Source organism: Eublepharis macularius, chromosome 5, assembly GCF_028583425.1.
Source record: "Eublepharis macularius isolate TG4126 chromosome 5, MPM_Emac_v1.0, whole genome shotgun sequence".
NCBI lineage: Eukaryota > Metazoa > Chordata > Lepidosauria > Squamata > Eublepharidae > Eublepharis > Eublepharis macularius.
In genome coordinates this window covers 108,362,002-108,387,265 of record NC_072794.1, presented here as the reverse complement: position 1 = coordinate 108,387,265, position 25,264 = coordinate 108,362,002, and the positions used below count along the sequence as shown (strand labels likewise).

General features: G+C 41.3%; 1 protein-coding gene across 1 annotated transcript in view; it reads left to right on the top strand.

The window, feature by feature from the left end:
• The first annotated feature begins 12,782 nt into the window (after nt 1–12,782).
• Nucleotides 12,783–25,264, top strand: part of NUDT3 (nudix hydrolase 3) — a 65,034-nt gene continuing 52,552 nt past the window's right edge. The window contains exon 1 of the mRNA XM_054980277.1: nt 12,783–13,221. Coding sequence (XP_054836252.1) covers nt 13,123–13,221 — 99 coding nt within the window. The 5' untranslated portion in view covers nt 12,783–13,122. The remainder of the gene's footprint in view (nt 13,222–25,264) is intronic.

The following is a 25,264-nucleotide window of genomic DNA, read 5'->3' as shown; positions in this document are numbered from 1 at the left end:
GGGTAGGCTGGAGATTCTCATTAGTAAAGTTCTTCATTTTGCCGGAACTTTTTAGAATAGTATTGAATACAAAGTACCATTCATTTAGAATGAGCAAGCTTTAAATTACTCCCTTAAGGTCCTCAAACAAAAGATCTTAACTTTGCTCAGAATTGGATTTTAACACAAATGATCCCTTGATGACATTTGCCCTGTGAAAGGTTTATATTACGAGGCTGTTCTTGGTTTTGATGTTCAGATTCTACACTTTTAACCAACCAAATTACTAGCTGGGAGACGTTTCAACCAATATAACAAGATCTGCTTTAAGTGTTATTTGTACATAAATATGCTACATATAAATTGTTACATGATGTTCCCACATACTTCTTTTTCACTGCATGCATGTGGCTTTGTTTATTGAACATATATTCACAACATATATGCTTCTTGAATACACAGCAAAACACACATGATGTCTAGTACCTAGTACATCCTGTGTAGTACTTTTTACCCCACCCCTCCTCCAAAAATTCAAAATAATGTTGGAGTTCTCTATTCCTTATATTCACAACAACCCTACAAAGTAAATTAGGCTTGGAGAGCAGCATGGGACCACTAGAGCATTTCTGTGGACAGTACACAACTTTCTCAGCTCCCCACTTCTAATGCAGACCAAAATACCCAAGAAGGGGTCACTGTGGGCTGTTCCATTAGCAGAAATCCGTCAGTCCATGGAAACACGGTGGTGTATCCAAGCCTCTGTCATGGCCCAAGACTACCTAGTGAGCTTCACAGCAGAGTGGGAATTTGAATCCTGGTCTCCTAGAGCCTATTGTAACTACTATGTGAGGCTGGAAAAATGCCCTGATGCTGATTTGTACAAAATGAAGGAAAGATTCTTCTGTGAGCCTAATTTCTGAAAGCTGATGGTTTCTAAGAATTTGTCATCTTTCTCTAGTTCTGCACATATGTATGTTAATGGAATGTCAATTTTTAAGTGTTATTTAACAGATGTGCAGTAAATTTTAGAACTTTTTTCATATGCTGGAAAATATAGAGCACTTTCATATGTCCTTTACCTGATGACCAAATTTCACCCTGCAGTATGAAGCTACTATATAAGAATATTCCAGGTGCATTCCCTAGATGTTCAGCTTCAATTTTTGTATCCTCCCTCCCAACCCTCTAGACTTTCGCTTATGAAGGTGAATTGTGCAAATAATATTTTACCCAATTGTGCACTCTTGTCATTAGATCCAAGTTCCTATATTGTCATTCATTTTCTTTAAAAATGGTATACAAATTAGATGATATGGCAATTATACAGTCACTTTATGCAACCTAGGAGCGTAGCATAAACCAGAATATTTGGTCATGGACTCTATATATTTTCACTGCAAAATTATATTTGTAAGGGGGGAGGGAATTGTGGGTTAATTATGGGTTAATTAAACCCTATGCCTATTAACATGGAACAAGGCTAGTAAGTCAATTTCATTGTATTCAGTGGAGCTTGGAGTGTAGAAACTTAGAAATACTTGTTATTGTAGGGATCTATAATTTTCCACAATCAATGGCTCTGTAGTTAGAACAACAGTGTTCCACTGTGAGACAAAAGTATTGAGATGGAAAATCCACGAACACAGGAGCAGTGAACATAGTGCAGGACTTGGGTAGTTAAAGGTCACAAGCTAGAAGAATGACATGATCCAAGGTAAGTGGAGATTTTAGTACACAATGTGGCATCTCCTAAAATCTGTGATGGTGGTGGGTCCTACAGGTTGCCCATTATAATGATAAAACATAAATGAGTCATATTTCTAAAGCTTAACCAAATATGTAATGTTTGTCCTATTGTTTCTCTGAGAGGAAAGTTGTCTTAGTTTGTGTGATAGTCATGTGCTTTGCTTTAAGATATATGTAGATTTTAGAATAATTTACATTTTAAATATTCATTATAAAATTGTAATTTGTAAAAGTTTGATTTAAATCAGGGGTATTTATGTTTATATATTATTGATGTAATCACTATTAGACTAACTTTATTTAGGGTTATGTTATGTTGTGCTCCCTCTCCACCAAACTGCTGGCTGTGACTTATGTATGAACCTAGATGAGATAACAAGAATCATTTCCTAAAACATTACAAAATGCACCTCTTAAGGAATCATCATAGATATCTAAGAGTTACCTGAACTGACAAAGGGAGCTCCAACTCTCGAAAGCGCATACTCTAGAAATCTAGTTGGTCTTTAAGGTGCTTTTGGACCCCAATCTTGCTCTTCTACTACAGACCAACACAGCTACCCACCTGAAACATTATTTCTTGGCTTCACATCATCAACAAAGAATAGCCTCAATAGAAGATGTATTCTTAACCCTGATGTTCAACATCTGCTAGGATTTGTCAAGGAGTTCTAAAAATATAGCTTAAGGAACATCTGTTACAAAGTCATGACCAAAATCCTACATTATCTACATGCACAATACTTCCAGAATATACATATGCTGCGGCTGACATTCACAGAAGGGTGCTGCATAAGAGAAAGGACAGAATGTAAGTGCTGAATTCATTATTGATTAAGAATCTGCCGTGGCATTCCCAGTTAACAACTTCAAAATCAAGCCTCTTTGGGTGGTATTTTGCTTTTGAATTCCCTAGAACATTCAATAGCAAGAACCAAAATGCCCTTGTCACTTGTGACAATTTAGACAACAGGATATATTGTGTGTATATTGAGTCTTCCAAAAAAAGGAGCAATGCTTTGTGGAGCTGAAGAATTGGGCTGTTATAAAAACTTATGCCTAGAATGTTAATGTTTAAGATGCTACAGGCCTTTGCTCAACTAAAACATCAAACAACTATCCTTCTCATAATTGAATGGATCACATATATTAGCATAAAGCTCACATCTACACATGTCTACATGTCTATGCATGCCTGGATGACAACAGACTGCACTTGCACCCATGTCTATCATGCTTAGAAGCCCAAAGGCTAAGCAGAAAACTTCTCCTATTTCCTGTTGGAGAGCCCTCCAGAATGGAGGTTCAGGGATCGCACAATGCGGTGGGGTGGGGGTCGGAGTTCCATTCCATCCCAGGTAGGAAGTAGAAAATAGGTTTTCAGGCTGGAAACTAGTTAGAAAAGAAATCAGAGGCATCCTTATCCATTAATGGAATAATTCTCTGGAAATTGCTTTTATCATTGCAAACAAATGTACATATTGATGATGACAGCAAAACAGCTGTAATGATTTCAAGTAAATGTGTGCATGTATGTTTAAATGCTTGATGAGCTAGGTGAAGAGTGGGGGTGAAAGAGAGGGATGAGTGAGCGATATGATTGGTTGATGACTGAGAGTGTGGGCAGAGTGAATGCAGTTTGAGACTGACAGGGAAAGAGAGAAAAGTTTCAGTCAGAAGAAAGCTGGCTAGCTGTGTGCTGCCTGAGTATATTGAAATATTTATGAGAGAAATACAACCTGTGTGGAACCTGAACTGAGCATGTTTGTGAAAGGTCACTCAGTCAGGGAAAGAGAGGCCAGCTGTGTGCTGCCTGAGTATATTGAAGTATTTGTGAGAGAACTATTGAGTCTAGTGAAAGAGGCTGTGTGTGAAGCCTTAGAAGAGATCTGTGTGAATGAGTTTATAGGAAGTAACTTTAAGAACCGAGAACTACATTGATGAAACCGATACGCTTCTTGACTAAATAAAAGTTCATTTTGTTTTGTTATATCCCAGAGTAGCTGTCATTGCTATATCCCATTCCTATCCTCAGGGCCACATAGAACTAGGAAGGAGCCTGACGCTTAGGAACGTTACCAAAGGGAAAACTTAAATAAAATATATTGGAATATAATATTCCTGGTGGCAGCAAACTACCCAGAGGGTGTTAAGGGAAAGATTAAAAGAAATATCTACTCAAAGAAAGTAAAGGTCATAACAACAGCGCTTTGGTGTAATCCCAGTTTTTAATTTCCAAGAGCAGTATTAAACTGAAAATGTGTGTTTACATTCCAGTTTGTCATGCAACAGAAATTCAGTATGTCTTGTTTCCACTCAAATGGGCTGGTGCATGCATCCCTGGCTTCTGAGTTCTCCACCTGTACATATCCTTATCATAATACATTTATAAATCAAAATAAACTTTGTGAGATTACTATCACAGTACCTAATGAAGCATTACTGTATCAGTGGGTTTCTGAGGTAGTATATTAATGGAACTGCACTAGAGCAACATTAAGAAAAGGAAGCGTGAAGTCTGTGCTGTATTTAAATAGGTAGAGGCATCAGTATTTCAGTGTGCTGCTGAACTGGTGCAATGGTGCAACTGCACAAAAGCAATAAAAGAAAAGGAGGAAGTGGGAACTTTGCACTTTGATTTAAATAGGCAGCCGGCAGTCCAAGTAGGTCAAAGGGAGGGTGCACAGAAAAGACTTCTAGCTATTGCAAAACAGCAGACTTGGAATAGTAGACCACATAACAGAGCAAGGGTGGCTTGTAAAGTTATACCATATGTCTGTACCAAGCATAGTGGAAAAGAGCAGTGATCTCTGATCATGTGACGAATAAGAGGGTGAGGAGCAGTAACAAATCGGAGCATCATTCTTATATAATAATTCTTGATCGGTAATGATTCAATGTTTAATCTCTTTTTAGATTCAGCACATGTTTGCATGTTTGCATTATTTAAAAGGATTTTAATCTAAAGTTCTCTTATATGCAACAATCATTAATATTATTAAGGTCCTCTTGACTTGCTATAGACTGAGAAATGACCTTGCTATTGTAAGGAAGTACTCCCGTGGTTTTTCTTATTCATACAGTTTAGCAGAGAAATACTATCCTGAATTGGATGATTTGTAATGGGGATTTTCAGGCTACAGAGTGTCCTGTTAAGCAACACCCCTTGGAAAGATACCTTGTTTACTACAATGCAGAATGATGACTGTACAGTCAGCAATTTTCCCATTAAAAGTTCATGGATCAGCAATGGAACAGAGATGTGAATTGTACTTCTAACTAGGCTTCTCAAGGTTCATATAAATTTTCCCTTAATGTCTATGCAATGCCCTGTTAGCTTGAGAGCTGCCAAACATGGAGATACCTCAATTTGTCAGGTCATGTACAGCTGCGAGTTTTTTTTTTAAAGCCACCTTTACGGCATTGGTGTCATTCAAAACAAAGGATAGCCCACCTGCAGGAATACAGTGGCTAAAGTATAAAAAGGTCTTGAATTTCTAGTTCCAAACACATGAAAAGGTTGAAGATATTCATCAACTAGGGAAAACCTATCTGTTCATTTATTTGGAGATGCTCTTTACTTCACGTGTTCCTGAAGTGAGCCCTTGCAATAAAAGTTATTTCAGAAACTGGATTAAATAAAGCCCTGATTCTTTCTCACTGAAATAGTTTGGGTCTCTCTCGTTAAATTTAGGTTCACTGAAAGTTTTCTCGGATGATGAAAAGAAATAATTGTGTTGGTAGTGTTAAGGTGTTAGCCTAGAGCCAGTGTCAATGATTTGCTGGCATGTGCAGGCAGGGGAAGGGGGGAGATAAGCATGCAAATCATACTCTTTCTGCAGTCCCTTCACTGGTTCAATTCAAGGTACTGGCTTTCACCTGTAAATGCTTACTGGCCTTTGACTCGCATATCTACAGGACCACTTTGTCTGATGTCCTCTGACATGGCAGCTTCACTTTTCTGAGCAAAGAGAGTCCCACCCTGTAAATGGGTAAGATCAGCAATGGCTGATAGATGTGCATTTTCTGTTGTGGCTCTCACCTTGAGGAATGGCTTGCCTGGCTTCTATCATTTTGCAGAACACGCAAAACAGAAATATTTGGGAGAGCATTTTTATAAAGGGATTAGAATTCTAGTATAATGTAGAACCTATTGAAGGACCGCTATGAAGTAGAAATTAAAGTAGCAAAGAAATGTTACTTCTCAGCAACCGCTGTGTCAGCTAGTTCATGACCATCCCAGTTGTATCTCGACACCTTCTGACCCTTAAATCTGAACTTTTACAGTCTCAAGAACAGACAATTAGCTGTGAGGTCTTTGCTAAGTTTTTTGCTGATAAAACTGCACAAATACACTCTGATCTGGATGCTAGCTGTAATACATATGAGATGGAAGAAATACTTATTACATTGTCTGGATCACATATGGACTGCCTTAAACCAGTTACAATGACAGATCTTAACAGGATCCTGACATCTACAAAAGCCACTACTTGTGCACTGGATCCTTGCCCATCTTGGCTGTTAAATTCAAGTAAGGACAACATGAGTGGATGGCTGAGGTCTGTTGTAAATCAATTGCTAATCCAAAGCACCTTCCCCTGGCTGCTGAAACTGGCAGTTATTCATCCGCTAATTAAAACCCACCCTAGACAAAAATGACGTGGCCAATTATTGCCCAGTCTCAGATCTGTCCTTTCTGGGGAAAGTAATTGAGAGAACAGTAGATGACCAACTTTAGGCCTTCTTGAATATTCTAGTGCTCTGGACCCTTTTCAGGGTGGATTCAGACCAGGTCATGGGACAGGGTGCAATCCTATCTTCCATGTTATTCACCCTCTATGTAAAGCCTTTAGGAGAACTCATTCACAGCCATGGAGTGGGATGTCATCAATATGCTGATGGCAAACAAAAAAGAGGCTCCTCCAGTAAAAAGGCAAACAAGAGGAGTGGCCAAGCCACAACCGGAGGCCCAGGGGTGCTAATATCCCAACAAAAAATGAGGATAAATCAAGGTATAGTCACCAGTTGGAATATCCAGATTTATAAATAAGCAATATAGCTGTACTAGTGTATAAAGTGACATAGTGCATATATAAATATATAGCTATACTTAATAGTTCATACAAGATCTGATATATAGCCAATAAATACGCAGATGACACCCAATTGTATCTGATGATGGACGGACGGCCTGGCTCTGCCCCAGATGTCCTGGAACGTGCCTTCGGAGCTGTGACTGGATGGTTGAAGCAGAGTCGGCTGAGATTGAATCCCTTGAAGACGGAGGTCCTGCATGTGGGTCTAGGGTCCATGGGTGTGGGACTCCGGCTCCCTGCTCTTGACGGAGCGCTACTTATGCCGGTGTCGAGAGTGAGGAGCCTGGGGGTGGTCCTGGATGCTTCCTTGTCTATGGAGGCACAGGTTGCAGCGGTTGTTAGATCCTCTTTCTTCTATCTAAGACAGGCTCGACAACTTGTCCCCTACCTATCAACCCATGACCTCACAACAGTGATCCAGGCAACGGTCACCTCCAGATTAGACTACTGCAACTCACTCTACGCAGGGCTTCCCTTGGGCTTGATCCGGAAACTGCAGCTGGTTCAGAATGCAGCTGCACGGGTGGTTGCCGGAGCACCAGCTATGGCTCATGTAACACCTATCCTCCGTCAGCTGCACTGGTTACCGGTTGAGTACCGGGTCCAGTTCAAGGTTTTGGTGTTGACCTATAAAGCCCTATGCGGACTGGGCCCAGCATACCTTCGGGACCGCCTCTCCCCATATGTTCCCCGGAGGTCGCTTCGATCAGCCACTAAGAACTTGCTGATGGTCCCTGGCCCCAGGGAGGTCTGCCTGGCCTCTACCAGAGCCAGGGCCTTCTCAGTTCTGGCTCCGACCTGGTGGAACTCTCTGTCTGAGGAAACTAAGGCCCGGCAGGATTTGTTATCTTTCCGCCGGGCCTGCAAGACGGAGATGTTCCACCGGGCATTTGGTGGGGGCTAGGCTGTCCTCTCGCTGGCCATACCACTGAAGACCCTCCACCATCCATGCAGGACAATGCTGCATTTAATATTTAATATTCTACACCCGCCAATTTTAATGGTTTTTTATACGATGTTTTAATGTTTTTATAATGTTTTTACTGTTTTTAATTTGTTGTCAAACCGCCCTGAGCCCGTTTGACAGGGAGGGCGGTCTAAAAATGCAATTAAATAAATAAATAAATAAATAAATCATTACAGTCAAAAATTGACTATATTGACTATATTTTGTATATAATACAAAAATCAGCCAGGTAGTAACATAGTCAAGTCTGTTCCTTTAAGAGTGTCAATTCTCTATTTCTTTTTGGAGCTGATTAGGAAAACGGAGTCTTCAGATCAGGTAAATAGCAACCATACAGTCTATGTATACAATGCTGTGCTGTTTTTCTCTTTTTCAGCTGGACCAAGTGGCCACCATATAGTCTCTGTAAATAATAATAATAATAATAATAATAATAATAGATTTATATACTGCCCTTCAGGACAACTTAACGCCCACTCAGAGCAGTTTACAAAGTCTGTTATTATCTCCACAACAAACACCCTGTGAGGTGGGTGAGGCTGAGAGAACTCCAGAGAGCTGTGACTGGCCCAAGGTCACCTAGCTGGCTTCAAGTGGAGGAGCGGGGAATCAAACCTGGTTCTCCAGACTGGAATACCATGCTCTTAACCACTACACCAAACTGTGCTGTTTTTTCTCTTTTTCAGATGGACCAAGGTAGAGGGGCTGTGGCTGGAAACTGCACCTCCCTAGCCCAACGGGGAGTCAGCTATTTAGACCACTTGTTCCATCAAACACTTCCTCGGGGGCTTCAAAATAGGTCCACTATCCATCTCTGTCTGAAATAATAAAGTTGTTCTTCCGGTGCTTAATTAGTTATATAATATAGCCAAACGTAGCCTCACTTACTACACTTCACAAGATTAAATTTACATAAACACCAGGGTCTGGGCACCACAAGACATGGCTGTGCATCTCACCCCACAAAACATTAACCTTATAGCTCCTCAACAATTGCAATCAGTGCTGCAGTTAAAGATACAGGATTCACAATATGTCAGAAGTTGGATTTACAAAGGGAAATCTTACAGGAAGCAAGACAAATTTAATTCATTATTCATACCAGTCGGATGTAAACTTTCACGGTGGTGTATCCAGTATGCTTCCTTTTGGAGGAGTTCCCTTTGGATCCTCTGAGGGGATCCCTTTCTGGCTATGTATAGCACACTAAACAGAAACTCATCTTCCTTTTCATGATATTTCACAAAATGCTCAACAAAGGGTGCCTCCACGTTCCTTGTTCTAATGCGGGACATATGTTCCAATATGTGGACTTGAAGAGGGCGGATGGTCCTGCCTACACAAACAAGGCAGCACCCACATATTATTAAATATACCACCCCTGCAGTTTGACATGGTTAAAAGTTATGCAGACTGATGGGTATTCCCTGGACCTTGACAATGTTGCCCTTGAGGGCCAATGGACAAACCCGATAATATCCACATCTAAAGTGCCCAGTTGGTTTAGTAGACATGTCATGGTCAGTCCTCTGATCTGAATGAACTATAAAGTGTTTCATACTATGGGTATGTTTAAATCCACTGAGGGTGGTAGCTCACACTCCTCGATTTATTAAGTGCCATTGTTTGTGTACTATCCTCTTAATATTGTGGGCCAAGGGTATATATTCCAGTGCCCATCTGATGTTAACCTCCTCACCAATTCCCCATAGGATGTGGTAGAAATCTTGGATCGCTGCCTGACAGCTGTGGTCAAATGGCTGAAAATGAACAAATTGAAATTGAATCCAGAGAAGACAGAAGTGGTGCTTGTTGGGAAGGCAGAGATCTTGGAAGGACATTGTACTCCCCACTTGCAACAGAGTTTGTCTGATCCTTGCAGACTCAGTTAAGAGCCTAGGAGTTATACTGGATCCAGTGCTACTACTAGAAAAGCAAATTAAAGTAGCAAAAAAAATTGCTTTTTACAACCTCATTCTAGCCTGGAAGATGGCTTTCTACCTTGACTTGGCCGATCTAGCCACCTGGATCCATGCTATGGTAACGTAAAAACTATTGTAATGCACTTAGACATACAGTATGTCTTTCATCTAAGTTAACTCAAGAGACTCCAGTTGGTGCAAAACACTGCAGCTTGACTGTTATCAGGATTGAGCAGGAGCATGACTATCACTCCCATCCTGCAGTCACTCCCTTGGCTACCTATTAGTTACTGTGCTCAGTTCAAGGTATTGGTTATCACATACAAAACTCTTCAGTCTTGGTTTGGCATACCTCTTTATTGAATACTTTTATTGTTTTATTAATAAGATTAAAAGCCCAATAAAAAGTGCAGAGAAGAAAGAAAGAACAGAAAAAGAGAAAGAAGAGAAAAAAGGAACAAAAATTAAAGAAAAAAACAGAGAAATAATACATACTTCATTTCCCCTTATTCTCTACATCACCTATCATCTTTACAAATATTGTACTTGTAGTTTTGATACCTCCAAAATTTACCTTTTTAATACTACCCCCTTCTATTAATTTCCCCCAAATTTATCTTCTTAAAAATCAAATCCACAAATCATCAATTCATTGTTTTTGTTTCACACAGAAAGTCAATAAGGGGTTTCCAATTAACCATAAAGGTAGACAATGTTTTATCTCTGATCAGAGCTGTAGGTTTAGCCATCTCTGCTAACTCCATTTTCACAATCCAGTCATCCATTGAAGGCAATATTGTACTTTTCCATTTTTGCGCATATAAAAGTCTAGCCGCTGTTGTCATATATAGAAACGGGATACCATACTTATTTTCCAGCTCTTTGTCCATTAGTCCCAACAAGAAGGCATCTGGTTTAAGTTTTTCTGCATTATCATATGAGTTTGTGACCAAAATATTTTGGGTTTAGGTTCAGCATCCCTATGGGACCGCCTCTCTCCCTATGTTCCTCAATGGCCGCTTCACTTACCTGAACAGGGTCTCCTACAGGTGCCACTCTGCACATGGGTAAAATCAACAGCTGCCCATACATATGCATTCTCCGTGGTGGCCCCTGCCCTATGAAGGAGGTCAGGAAAGCCACCACAAACCTGGCTTTCTGCAAATGATGCAAAACTGAATTATTCGAAAGGACTTTTTACTCAGATAGAAGGGCTATATTATTGGGAGATGACTTCAAAGAGATGCTTCACTAATGAGTTAGGGACCATAGATTTTACCACTGTGTTGCCTTATGTACTATCTATTGCTGTATATACTCCTATGCACTACATGTTGCTTTCAGTATGACCCTACTGGGTTGTTCTGTGTTGTCTAATGTCAGTCCTAGAACTGTTTATGCTAGGTTTCAGCATTTCTTCAGCTCTGTATTGGATTTTTTGCTAATGCTATGTCTTTGTAAACTTGCATTATTTACCCTATCACATTGTTTATTGAAATGTCCTTGCTAGTGACTGTACTAATTTCACACTATGTAATCCACCTTGAGTCTGAGAGAAAAAGGCAGACTATAAATGACATTAAATAAATAATGGAACAGCTCAGGAGAACACTTTTATAAGGGAATACGATTGTAGTCTATTGCAGTGTTTATTGTATGTAATGCTTTGCTTTTACTGCATTGTCTTCTATATTTGTAATCTACTTTCTGCATTAAAGTAAGATGCCTTAAATAGTTTGTCGCTTACAGAGTGGGGAGTTGAACCTGGGTCTTCCAGATCCTAGTCCAACCACTACACCACACTGTCTCTCACTAGATTTTATAATCTACCTTGAGTCTCAGTGAGAAAGGTAGATGAAGTAATACTTTCGGGCAAATAGCAAATAATACAATTCTATGCAGAACTCATTGATTTATTTATATGATGCACTGGAAGTTTTGCAGCACTTTAAAAGAGGTCCCTTCCAACCCTATGATTCTACGGACAAACTTATTGTGGGACAAGGTTTTATGAGCAAGAGCCCATTTTGTCACATAAGCTTATGCCACAAAAAGTAACCTGTAAGGTGCTGCAAGACTCATTATTTTAGTTGTGATAGACAGACAGACTATTCTTGTGGAATTTGCTTGTAGAAGGACCCGGTTGCTCCTGCTGGAGATATTTTTGTTAGCCTTTTGAAGCTGGATTTACTCAGAAGTAAGTCTAATTGAAGTGAACTGAACATATTCTCAAGTAAGAGTGCATGTATAAGAATAACTGCACTTATATACCTCTCTTTTATCCAGGTTAGTGCCCTACTCAGAGCAGTGAACAAAGTTAATATTGTTATGTATTCAGCGTCGGCATTGTCTAGGTGGGTGGCAACACAGACGCACGGGGCTCTGTGCCGGTGACAACTGCAGTCACCGTCCACCGAACATTCGCTATCCTAACAGCATCTTGGCTTAGTGGGAACACACCACATGTTCCCAGTGATAAAATGTTGCCGCTTGAGTGGTGAGCAAATGCGATTTCTCCACCAAAAAACAGGGAAAGCCGATTGCAAGAGTAATTGTTTTTGGCGTGGTACGGGTTGCGTCTTTCTTGTTTCTCATGATGCTACATAAAGAGAAGACACCCTTTCCACAGCCAATCCAAAACCGCCTTCTCCCCGCCCTCTTAATTTCATGCTTAGACTTCTGTTTTGCTACGTTTCTGGTGTGCCGCTCCTCGCAACGGCGAGCATTGTTTCTCTCCACAGTACGTGATTTACGCAAAGCCGCTGTCAAGCCAGCAGCCATGTGCAAACGCTACGCCAGATATTCGGCTCAGTGTGGCTTTCGCGTACGGAGGTGGCGTGAGAATGCGACGGCAGCGAATCGCGTCAGGCACCCCTCCCCCTTATTCTTGATACCGTTTTACTGAGCGTAGCTGGGCGCAAGCCTCGCGCTGAGAGACGCTCTGTAACGGGTGTCCAGAGTGGAAAGGGGCGAGACATTCCGAACCTTCGTTTACGCCACTTGCGCAGCGGTCGCTGGAGGAAAAGGGCCATTGTACGTCTTTCTCCGCCTGCTGCCTTTGCGCCGTTGGCGTAGCATGCCCCAAGATGGCGTCGCGGTCGTCGTCGTTGGCGGCGGTGGCCGGAGTGCTGGTAGCAGCCGCGGTGCCGACGTGGGAAGAACTGAGAGAAGGAATGAGGCGGCGGGCGGCGGGTGGCATTAGTAGCCAGTAGCGACCGCAGACGGGGGTCTCTCCTCCCGGTCGGCGTCCGAGACAGCGTCCCCGGGATAGCGGGTCCCCCGCCCCCTCAAGACAGGGAGACCCTGACCGCTCCCCTCCCGACCGCGGAGCCGACGACACCCTTTGCTGGGCCCATCCCACAGCTGCTTCCCGGGTGGGTCTACCCCCCGCCTCCTCCAACAGAGGATGATGAAGCTCAAGTCCAACCAGACTCGCACCTACGACGGGGACGGATACAAGAAGCGGGCGGCGTGCCTTTGCTTCCGCAACGAGAGCGAGGAAGAGGTAAGTGGGAAAGCAGACTGGGGGTGGGGGGGAGGCTGAGGGAGAGGGGGAGGCGGATATTTAACGGGCAAAGAGGAGCGTCGAAGGGGGGCCAGTAATGGGATACTCGACATGTGTGAGAAAGCGAGAGGAGAAGGAGGAGGTGTGGCAAATCACGGGCTCGGGTGTTGGGAAGGAAGGGAGGGGGCTGCGTGGTGTTGAAAGAGACCGAGAGAGAGGCGCGGGGAGGGGCTTGGGAGGGTGGGGATTCCTGGAGGATTAGTACGGCGAGGAGAAAAGGGGTTTTAAGAATGGGCGCATGCGAGCAATTCGCTTTCTTCTGGATGCGTACCATGCAGAAAGCATATTCCTTAGTAACGACAATCTGCGGTACCTAGGCGAGAAGAGACTTGACGCCTCTCATTGACACCTGTTCCCTGTGTAAATCATTGGCGGTGTGTGTGTGTGTTACAGTACACTTTCAAAAAGAGTGACTACTCTGCTTGGTGCCCTCTCGCGTGACTGGGGAGATGTGTGAAGTAAATAGTCTTACAGTATTATTCTAAACATAGTTTGCTCAGAAAAAACAGCTAGCTTGTTGAGTGGAATTGCTCCCAAGTAAGCATGCACGAGACTGGAGGCTTATTCTTCTGGAGTAAGTGGCTTGTGAACATGAACTAAATGGGAGGAACTAAATTCTTACCGGTCAGGTCTGCTCTTAAGTCTTTGTAAGTATCGAGAATTTAATTTCTGAAAGAGATGTGTAGGTGGTGCAAGAATTTATTAGTAGGGAAAAGAACAAATGAAGAAAATGCCATCAAGTTGCAACCAACTCATGGCAACCTTCTCCACAGGCATTCCAGGGAAGAGATGACTAGAGGAGACTTTCCATAGCTGTCCTCTGCATAGCAATCCTAGTCTTCCGTGGTTGTCTCCCATCCAAGTACTGACCATGGCCAACCCTGCTTAGCTCCCAGGGTCTGAGCCTAAGCTAAGCTGAGCTATTGGGGTTGCTGGGAAGGGTAAAACAGGTGTGTTAATCAGAATTTCATGAATAAGAGGTAAAATTATAAAGTGAAAATAGAGTACTTAGCAGGATATGAATAAATAATTTAGGCGGAGAAAGATGCCAGCCACAGCTGCTGGCGAAACGTCAGGAACTACAATGCCAAGACCACGGCAATACAGCCCGGAAAACCCACAACAACCATCATTCTCCGGCCGTGAAAGCCTTCGACAATACAAATAATTTAAAGTGCTAAAGTACGTTCCAGGAAGCTGCATTTTTAATTGATGTTGCTAAAACAAAAAACTGCAGTCTCCCCTTAAGTATGTGTGTTGTGTACTAGCAGTTTCCTTCTGACCTATGGCAAACCTGCAAATTAACAACCTCCAAAACCTCATATCATTGACAGCCTTGCTCACGTCTTGCAAACTGAAGGCTATCACTTTCTTTATTGAATCAAGCTATCTCATGTTGCGTCATCTTCTTTTTCTACTGCCTTCAACTTTTCCTAGCATTTTTTTATTTTCCAATCAGTCTTGTCTTCTCATGATGTGGCCAAAATATGATAGCCTTAGTTTAGTAATTTTAGTTTTTATTTATTATTTATTTATTAATTATATTTTTAACCCGCCCTCCCCACAAGCGGGCTCAGGGTGAGGTACAGTATTGATTAAAATACAACATAAAAACAATAACCACAGCATAAAAACAGCAATTAATAAAACCATTCCAAGACGGGCAGTCCTGCACTCCTGCTCATCAGCATACAAAAAGGGGAGATAGTAGCGGACAGATAGAATACTGTACCCCTTTTGGGGGCAGCCAGAAGTGGACTCTCCATAACCCCTCATAGAAGGAGACTGGTGGAAGGCTCGGCACTGATAGACTAAAATTAGCCTCCACCATATGCCTGGCAGAACATCTCTGTCTTACAGGCCCGCCTAAATGATACAAGATCCTGGCAGGCCCGAGTGTCCTCAGACAGAGACAGGGAGAATTCAAGCTTGATTTAATCTAGAACCCAATTATTTGTCTTTGTGATATTCATAAAACTCAGCACCACCTTTCAAATGAATCAATTAACTTCCTGTCAGTTTTTGTTACTGTCCAACTTTCACATCCATATGTAGTAATGGGAAATAAAATATCTTGATGTTAGTTGCCAGTGACACCTCCTTACACTTGAGGATCTTTTCTAGTTCCTTTATGGCTGCCCATCCAAGTGACAGGTGCTTTGTTTCTCCCTCTTGGTTGATGATTAGCTAAGGAATAGAAAAGTCACCATTTCAATTTCTTCTTTGTCAAGCTTAAAGTAGACATTTTTGTCATCTTGATGTTCAGCTGTAATCCTCCTTTGGTACTTTCTCCTTTCTCATCAGTATTTGTTTCAAGTTTTTTCTATTATCTGCCAGTAATGTAGTGTCATCTGCTTATCTCAGTTGTTAATGTTCCTTCCATCAGTTTTCACTCCATCTTCATCTAAATCTAATCCATTTTTTCCATATGATATGTTCTGGAAATAGATAAAACAGATAAGGAGATAAAATACATCCTAGACTGACACCTTTGCTAATTGGGAACCTTTTTTTACCCCATATTCTGTCCTAACAGTAAGTAGTCTCTTGTCCAGAGTACAGGTTGCATATCAGAACAGTCAGATGTTGAGGCACACCCATTTCTTTTGAAACCATATATAGCTTTTTGTGATCCACACAGTTGAAAGCTTTGCTGTAACCTATAAAACATAGCCTGGTTTTCATCTAAAATTCTTGGGTGTGCTTCATTAGCCATTGTGAATTTGCAGTGTGACCTCTAGTGCCTCTTCCTTTTCTAAATCCAGCATTTCTTTTTCCATATATGATGAGGGTCTTTATTGTATAATTTTGAGCAACACTTTGCTTGCATGGGAAATTAATGTGGTGGTCCAGTTGTTGCTGCAATCTCTGAGGTCTCCATTTTTCAGACTTGGAATATAGAATGAACATTTCCTGTTTGTGGGCCTTAAGTATGCAGGGCATATGAATTTTATATGCAAATGGAAAATTGTTTGAGGGCAGGAAGGAAGTAGAAGCCTAATTTTTTTCTTACAAAATTTTGTTATGAGTGTCATGGGCTTATAGCATGATATACATAATGTTTAATAGTATCCGCCAGTTCTCCATCTTTTATCAGAGGAATGAGCAAGCAGAATACATTTTGGAGTAGAGCAGGTGTATCTTTTTAAAATATGAAAGCAACATGTTTTGTGTTTCTCTCATAGTTTTTGATCCAGAGGAGTTAGCCGTGTTAATTTGTAGTAGCAAAATAGAAAAGAGTCCAGTAGCACCTTTAAGACTAACCAACTTTACTATAGCATAAGCTTTCAATGAAGATGAAGAGAACTGTGGTTCTCGAAAGCTTATGCTACAGTAAAGTTGGTTAGTCTTAAAGGTGCTACTGGACTCTTTTCTATCATAGTTTTTGGTGGTGCTTAAGGCTGGGTACAGTTGAGCGTAAGCTTCGTTGAGTTCAATGGGATTTACTTCTGAAATAACATGTATAGGAATTCAGTATAGAAACAGATCTTCCGAAGTATAAGTGAGAAAATGAGAGGTTTCAGTATAGTAGTAGAAAAGCACCCCTTCCCACAATGAGGAAAGCATGCAGAATGAAAGATTTACAATCTACAACAATGAAGGATGACATGAACTGATGTGGCATGGCATGGGATTTGGCAGAGGTCTACTGCTGCCATGCTTAGTTGAGCACATCATATGACCTGGCAGAAAGAAATTTGACTCTGGATGTATAAAAAGAAACTAGGATAAAAGGGACTGATTTCTTGCCAGAAATTGCTATTAGAAGAATTGGGATAGAGTTAGATTAGTTTATCCTGAGCACAGTTTTCTGTCTGCTCATTGAAAGGGGTAAACTTGTGCATATAAATACAGTATCTCCTTTTAGTATAGCATTTATTATGATACATGGAGTGCTGTGTTATAAAACAAGCCAAAATAGAGTCTATATAAAGAATGTTCTAACCAGTTTACCTGTAATAAACTTCAAAGGGGTAAGTCTTGCTAGTCTTTTGTAGCAAAACATGATGGAATATTAACACAAGTCTTGCAAAACCTATTTGAAGTGGGACAGGTATTACTAAACCTGTTGTAAATATGGGGGTGTGGCATCTTACCTACAGCTACATACTGATGTAGAGTTGAAGATTTTCTGAGCAACATCCTTCATTACTACATTGCCCTTTATTTATGATTCCTAGGTAAAATATCAGGATGTGAAAAGTGGAGGGGTGTGTATATGTGTGATTTCAGTCAGCTCAGGCAAGGCATGTAGTTTGAAGCAGCTCATATGAGATGGGACTTCATTATCTTCTCAGATCAGCTGATGCTACTGGGCTGAAGGCTGCAGTACATGAGTTGGCCATCTGCAGGATGGTGCTGCAGAGCAGAAGTTTGCCTGCAAACTGTCTTGGTAGTATAGGAAATAAGGTTCCTGGGGCATTATTACTGACATCTTACAGACTGCTAATGTATCCATTTGGTTTCATTTGGTTTACTGTTTCCTTAATGCATACTTTGTTATATTTATGTCTAAGAGAATAGGAAGGGAATAATTTGCTAAAGGAAAGTGAATTGGAAAGTAGTTTGTTTGGAATAGTAAGTGATTTTTCTAGAGTATCCAAAATAAAAACAAAATAAACACTTAAAAAAATAGTACAGTTGCTTGTCTCCAGTGAACAGTGAGTGGGATTTAACATTTCTATCTCCTTCACCGGCTAAGCTCCATGAAATTTTGCTCCTGGAGGTTTGGGGATCCTTACAAACAGGATGGTGGTCAGAGTGGGAATCTGCAGTGTGTTATGGTGTTGGCAAATATCTCCCCACCCCTTCTCTGCTGATGGTTGCTTTTCAGTGGATGATCTTTTGCTGTTTCTAAAAGGGATACACACACATATTTCTGCATATAAGGAAGATACGTTTCTTCAAGACTGTACTTTATGCGTATATCTCAGAATTTTTGTAACAAACGTTACTGTTATTTTCTACAAGTGTGCACTAGCACAGCTGGATTTCATTGATCAAAGAATTTTTAGGTTACAATCCTATGCCCCATCTCACTGGTGCTTGTGTCCTAAAATACACACATGGTTGAGCTGTTAACTGTTTCCTATATGAAATGAATGATCAAAACTGAGAGTTTAGCAATATATTCTGGTGATTTCCAAGTCTGTGTTGTCATAATAGGAGGAAAAAAATAACCTTAAGTTTTGTGGATGCTTACATTTAGAATAGTTCGGCTGTTGCTGCAACTGGGCTGATTATAAACTACTGAAAAACTGACACATTTATTAGTTTAGGTTAATTGGACCTGATGTGTGTGTAGGGAGGGTGAAGAAATGCAAGGTTTTTTCCAGTGCTGAATTTTATAGTTAGATGGAGAATCAAAATTTTATTATTTTATGTTAGTCATAGTATGCCTTTAGTTTTCCAATTGTTATTTTAAAATGTGAGATCTTAAGATATTTTGGAAATTATCACCCATGAATGTAATCTTAGCTGATATTTTAACAGAATTTTGCAATTTAAACATTTGTTTACAAATCATAAGTTACAGATCTGTTAAATGCGCAGCACAACAAATCAGTATGTTTCTGTATATCAAAATAACTCCAGTTGTTGGGATATCAAGAAGTATAAGAACAGTACAAAATGCCAGGAGAACACTGGTTTTTGTTGTTGTTAAAAACTTCATGGAGACAGTACCTATCATTTCATCACTGTTTGTACTTAAATGCAATATAGTTTCACCAGTTTTTAATGAGCTCAGTATCACAATCCAGTTAAGCATATTTTAGAGCAAGCCTGGTGGATTTTAGAGAGCATCTGTGATATGGATATTCTGTGGAAATGGAATATAAAATCCAGTCTGGAAGCAGATTCCTAATTGCTATTATGTCATCACTTGTAAAAGTCTTATACTTGATTAACTTAAGTTTTTTTTAATTCATTCTTCTGTCCAATACATTGTGAAGTTGTGATGATGTGCATTTATAACCACTCAGCTCCATCCACCCGACGTGTTGCAGTGTTATTTTACTGATTTATTTTTATTTTATTTATGTTGTTTATAACCCACCTTTCTCACTGAGACTCAAGGTGGATTACACAGTATATCAACATGATAAATGATTGGGACATTCAATAAACAATACAGCAGGGTATGGATTGCAGAAATGTGAAAGCAAGCATAAATCCAAATATTGAGATGAAACATCGCTGAAACAAAATGCAAGAAATTTGATGACATATTAAATGTGGAAATTCTCACTAGGTGCAAAGCTACCCTAACAGACAGAACCTTGTAGTGTTGTCTACAGTCCTTGTCTCTTTTCAGAGCATCTCTCTGAGTCATTTCTTAGAGCACAGGTCTATGACCTGAGCAAAAAGCCCTTCTGAATAACTCAGTTTTGCGGTGTTTTGTAGAAAGCTAAGAGAGCGGAAGCTTTCAAGTAGTCTGTTCCATAAGGTAGGGCCACCAAAGAGAATGCACAGGTGGCTGTTGATTTTGCCCTTTTACTGGGTGGTATTTGAAGAGTGATGAAGAGTGAAGCTGCCATGATGGAGCATAGTGAGGGAGACGGTCCTGCATATATGAGGGGCCAAGATCATGAAGAGCTTTGTATGAGATAGCCAAAACCTTGAATTGAGCCCAGTAACTGGTGGATAGCCAATGGAGTGATTGCAGAATGGGAGTAATATGCATGCTCTGCCTAACTCCTGATAATCTAATTGTGGTGTTTTGCATCAGCTGGAGTGTCCAGATTGACTTTGAGGGGGAGACCTATGTACAATGCATTACAGTAATCTAGTCTTGATGTTGCTGTGACATGGATCCAGGTGGCCAAATAGGCTTTGTCAAGTTAAGGGGGCATCATCTCTGCCTTCTTTGCAGCTGCATTTAGTGCTTCTCTAGCAGCAGTGTTGGATCCAATGTAAACCATAGGCTCTTAACTGAGTCAGCAAAGGTCAGTTGATGAACCCCATCAAAAGTTGGAAGCACTACTGCATCGCTATGGGGTTTTAATAGTGAAATATAGAGCTGTGTATCATTCATATATTGGTGACATTCAAATCCATAGCTACGAATGATTTCTCCTAGAGGGGATAAGAAGGGACAAGCCATGAGGTGTAAGATCATCATATATACTAACAGAAGACTTGCTCATTACAGTTACCTGAGAAACCTGAGGGGTCTCTGCAACAGTAAAATATTTCATTAAAATGTTATGGGACACAGTTCAGGAGCAACATATTACTGAGCCTGAACTCAGTGAACATACATCAATCTACAGCTCTAGCACTGGTCTGAGCATAAGGCAAAATGGAAAATTGGTATTAGACTGCTTTTTGTCCATTGTTGTTTTAGCCAACATGGTTCACTGGGTTGCATGTTAGATTTAGTTATGGGAAAACAGATCAAATTGGGCTGAGCTGTGAAAATCACTGGATGATATCAGACTTGGTGGTGGTGAGTGCTCTCAAGTCAGAGTTGACTTAGAGCGACCCCTGACAGGATTTTCATGGCAAGAGACTAACAGAGGTAGTTTGCCATTGCCTGTCTTTGCAATACTTGTCTTCGTTGGAGGTCTCCCAGCCAATTACTAACCAAGGCTGATCCTGCTTAGCTTCTGAGATCTGATGAGATCAGGCTCACCTGGGCTATCCAGGTCAGGGCAATATCAGACTTGCTGTCTCACCAAACCTATTACTTTGGGTGATTGTGTGATTAAAAAGCCATTATTGGCTCCTTTTGAGGAAGGATAAATACAATACATATTATATATATATAATCACCAAAATTAAATTTATATGTGTATCTGTGTGTATGTGTAAATATTTATTTCTGGTGACTGTCACTACAATTCTCTAATCATATTTGCATCAAGTACCCTTAGCCTTCTGTGTTTCTTTTACTAGTTGTAAAGGAATGTTTAAATTCCTAGTTATAAATTGAATGCTTATTCAATTGGTTGTTGAAAAGCTTTAAAAATATCATAGTTTGCTTTTCCATTATCAGTAAAGTGGCAAAATATTACTATTGGTGATCTTTCTTTCTGCTTCTATTATTATTCTTTTATATGCTTTCTTATACTAAGCAGGTTTTTACATGAGGATGGGCAGGGTGGGAGACTTGAAGTGAGACTTGCTGTTGTATCATTTATTTAAGAAAACAGAGAACTGAATAATAAATCTTAAGATAATGGAAAGGCTTAAAATAACTGCATCTTGCTACACTAAATGGAAATACTTTGTCAGAATTGCGGATGCTGCTATCCTATGCTGTCTAATGCTGCTGCGGTCTTCTGCTGTCAGGTAGAGACTACCCATGTGTGGATAATACACCAAGGAAGAAAAGAAAGGGAACACAGTCACCCCATGGTAAGGCAGACTACAGAGAACTGAAGGAAACAGCTCAGAGTGTTCTGCAGATGAGAGTTCAAGTCCCTCCGGCAGCCATGTTCCTTTTTTACCATGAGCACATATAGAAAAAGATACATGGCCACTCCAGCAACAGCATACCTATGCTCCCACAGATTGCTCAGCAGGGCAGCCATGATAAGAATTAACCTTGGCACAAAGAGTTGGTTCATCCCCCTCCCTCTGCAATGGCATCATTTCAGGAAGTGACATCATTGGGGAGGTACATACATAAGGAATACGAGGGTGTGTACTGCAGCCCTCTGCTCTTCCAATCTCCTGGTTTCCCGGAAGACCTGGCAACCCCAGGAACACCACAAGTGCAGCATACCCAATGTTCAGTTCCAATGTTATTTATTATTTATTCATTTTAGAAAATTTCTATGCTACCTCTCCAGGGGATTTGCACATGGAAACAGCCCTGAGTCACAAGTAGAGCTTTTCCAGTCACAAAATGCCCATGAGCAGGGCAACTGTGCTTGATGAACTGCTGACAGTTCAAGTCCTGAGGGTTAGGGTATGTGCTTAAGTTTGGTAACCCCACAGCAGAACAGCAAAATGTTCCTTGGTAACTTCAAGTGCTGGTCCTGTTGTGTGCCCAACAGGTGGTTGGCATTGAATTGTGAATGAACTTCAGGCCTCTGCTTTGCAAGGCAGTAGGCATCATAGATGTTCAGGCATCAATAACACAAGTTGCAGTGAGGTAGATGGCAGAATCCCAAGACTGCACATGGACCCCCTGTGTTCCTTGTCTGCAGGGAGGGGGCACACTAGCAATGTATTGTGCTGATTGAATGGTACTGTGGTGGAAGCAGCACCCCTTTCAGCACTGTATACACTTTACTGTTAGCAACTGACGTTGGAGCCAGACTAGGTAAGATAATACACACTTGGAGGGCATGGAGAAACAGTTGCAGCAGTCTCAGTGTCAGCCAGTGATTCCATTTACCTTGGTTACCTGTTGGGTGGGGTGTATAGTCCTTTCATTTACAGTTGTGGGAATAGAGGCTCCTTTTGGTGTCTATGTCCTGGATATGGAGTACTTGTAAGTGTTCTGAGTAATGCAGTGTTCGGCAATTTCAACAAAAGTACTTGTTTTTTCCCGTAGCTGTTTGTGCTGAGTTCCCCCTCTGTGCAAAGTGCCCTTTAGGTGCATTACCTGCCACCATAGTGCAAGGCTACACATAAGCAGGACTTGACAAATCCCAGGTGCCAGAGCACCTAGACATTTCATTGTGGCCCCTAGTATTTTCCATAGTCATTTATTGTAAGTGATGATGCTCAGTAGAATTATAAAGCTTATTTAGGTGAGTGATAGAGGTTATCTTGTTGTTGTGATAACTAAGTTAGCCCATGTGTTTGTTTGTACACTACAGTGCTTTTGTTATAGGTGTAAAAATGACAAGAGACACGGAAGAGTTTAAGATTTGGTATGATGTTAGCAATAATTAGAAATCATGGTCCTTAAAATATAAAACCTCAAAGGCTGAAAAGTAAGTCTTCCTCCTAAATTTTTGGGTTGGCTCTTAAAGCCAAAGAAAGCTGGTCAAGACCTGCTGTTAAGAATGTGTGTCACGGGCCACACAGGTATAATCTCTACCATGTGCCCTAGCACCTGAGCTGTGTGTGTCTTGCCTGGGGTTTATATGGTGCTGTAGGGGCTCTGGTTGTACGCCACCTCTGGGGTGGGGTGATTGGCTGCTGGGAAGGGATGAGGTTGACTACAGACTTAGTTGATATCCTGAGCCAGCCTGCTGCTTGAGGGCAGACAGGAAGGTGTGTGAGGGTGTGTTTTCCCATTGTATTCTTCTCATTGGACTATTGCAAGGTTTTTGCTGATACGACAGGGCTTAGGAAGACAACTGAGTCTGCCCATGTCATTCTGGTGATGCTGTCCAGATCTATGCTGGTGTAGTGGCTTGGCTGGCACAATATTTACATACTAGCAACAAAGCCCATTGTGGGAAAATACAATGGGCTCTGTAAAGGGGAGGACGAGCAGGCAGGCATTCCCTCCTCCTCCATCACTCATCCCAGCCGGATGAAGGCATGGGGGTGGGTGGGCATTACCACCTGCTCTGCGCTTGATCCCGGCTGGGTGAATGGGGGGCGGGCATTGCCTCCTGCTCTGCACCTGATCCTGGCTGGGTGAAGGGGGGTGAGCATTGCAACCTGCTCCACTCCTGATCCTGGCCAGGTGAAGGGGGGCGGGCATTGCCACCTGCTTCATTCCTGATCCCATCTGGCTGAAGGTGGAGGGCGGGCATTGCTACCTTCTCCCCTCTTGATCCCAGCTGGGTGAAGGGCAGGCTGGCATTGCCACTTTCTCCACTCCTGAGGGCAGGCATTGCCACCTGTTCTGCTCCTGATCTCAGCTGGGTGAAGGTGGGCGGGCATTGCCACCAGCTTTGTGCCTGATCCTGGCCTGGGCTTCCCACTGTGGTGCGCTTTCTGGATGTCTGGCTGCCTCATCTGGGTTTCCCTCCATAGCAGCACCCTCTGGTAGCAACTAAATAACAATTCTTTCTCCTTTGTACTTGATACATGTACACGTGTCAGATATTTGAACATTATTTTTTAGAATTGGGTGAGATTTGAATAGGCTTGCTTAGGATGGCACTCTATATATTTCTCCTACCCCTTCAGCTTCTTTAGCAGTTCCTCAATTGCTTTTCCTATTACCTCATACCTGAAACTTCAACGTGTTATAAGAAAAGGAGAGGTGGAAAAAAGTGATGAGGAAACTGGTGATTGGTGTAAAATGTATAATGAAGAGATCATGGAACAAATGTAACTTGTGTTCCCTGGTTCTGCTGTTCAGTCACTTTGCAGACAGGTCACAGGAGTGAAGTGAGTATTAGGATCCAGTTCCCTTTGTGGCCTCACACAGTTGAGCTGTCTAATGGGGCTGTATATACAGTAGGGAGCTTTTCTTACCTTCTCTTTCAGAAGATGAAGTGGAGACGTGCTGTCTGAATTTTTGTTTAAAGAAAAAATCGGAACACAATTTAGGCAAAGTTAATTACATTTGAAAACATAAGAGTGCTGAACGCATGCTTAAGTCATTGAAATCAAATCAGCTGGATTATGCATCTAGCATTTACTGAATAGCTAGCTAATTAGAATGTTTTTGTAATTTGATCTTATTTCTTTAAGAAAGATCATATCTATTTGAAACTTACTGGGAAAATGTGAAAATTTACTTGGCAAAACAGTTGTATCCTGTGGGTGTTTGTTCCATCCTGCTTCTGGTTTCATTTCTGTGGCCCCTTTCATAACAGTTAGCCTTGTTATGTTGTTTTGGTTCCATTTTTTAGTGAATGCAGGTGAGAGACCCGGTGGAAACCAATCCTGAAAAAGAAAAGAAGAGAACCTGGAATATTTGGGGGTGATTTTATTTCTATAAGCATCCCATACTTTTAGGATAGCTGTAAAAAAGATGTTTTGTTTAGTGTTTGTGGGGCGGACGTGTTGTTTATTCCACAGAAGATCCTGAATGGATTCATTTTGTTGTGTGTTTTGTAAAAGGTTGATCCAATCCATATGATCTTCCTTCTGTATTATAGAAATTACATCTTTTAAT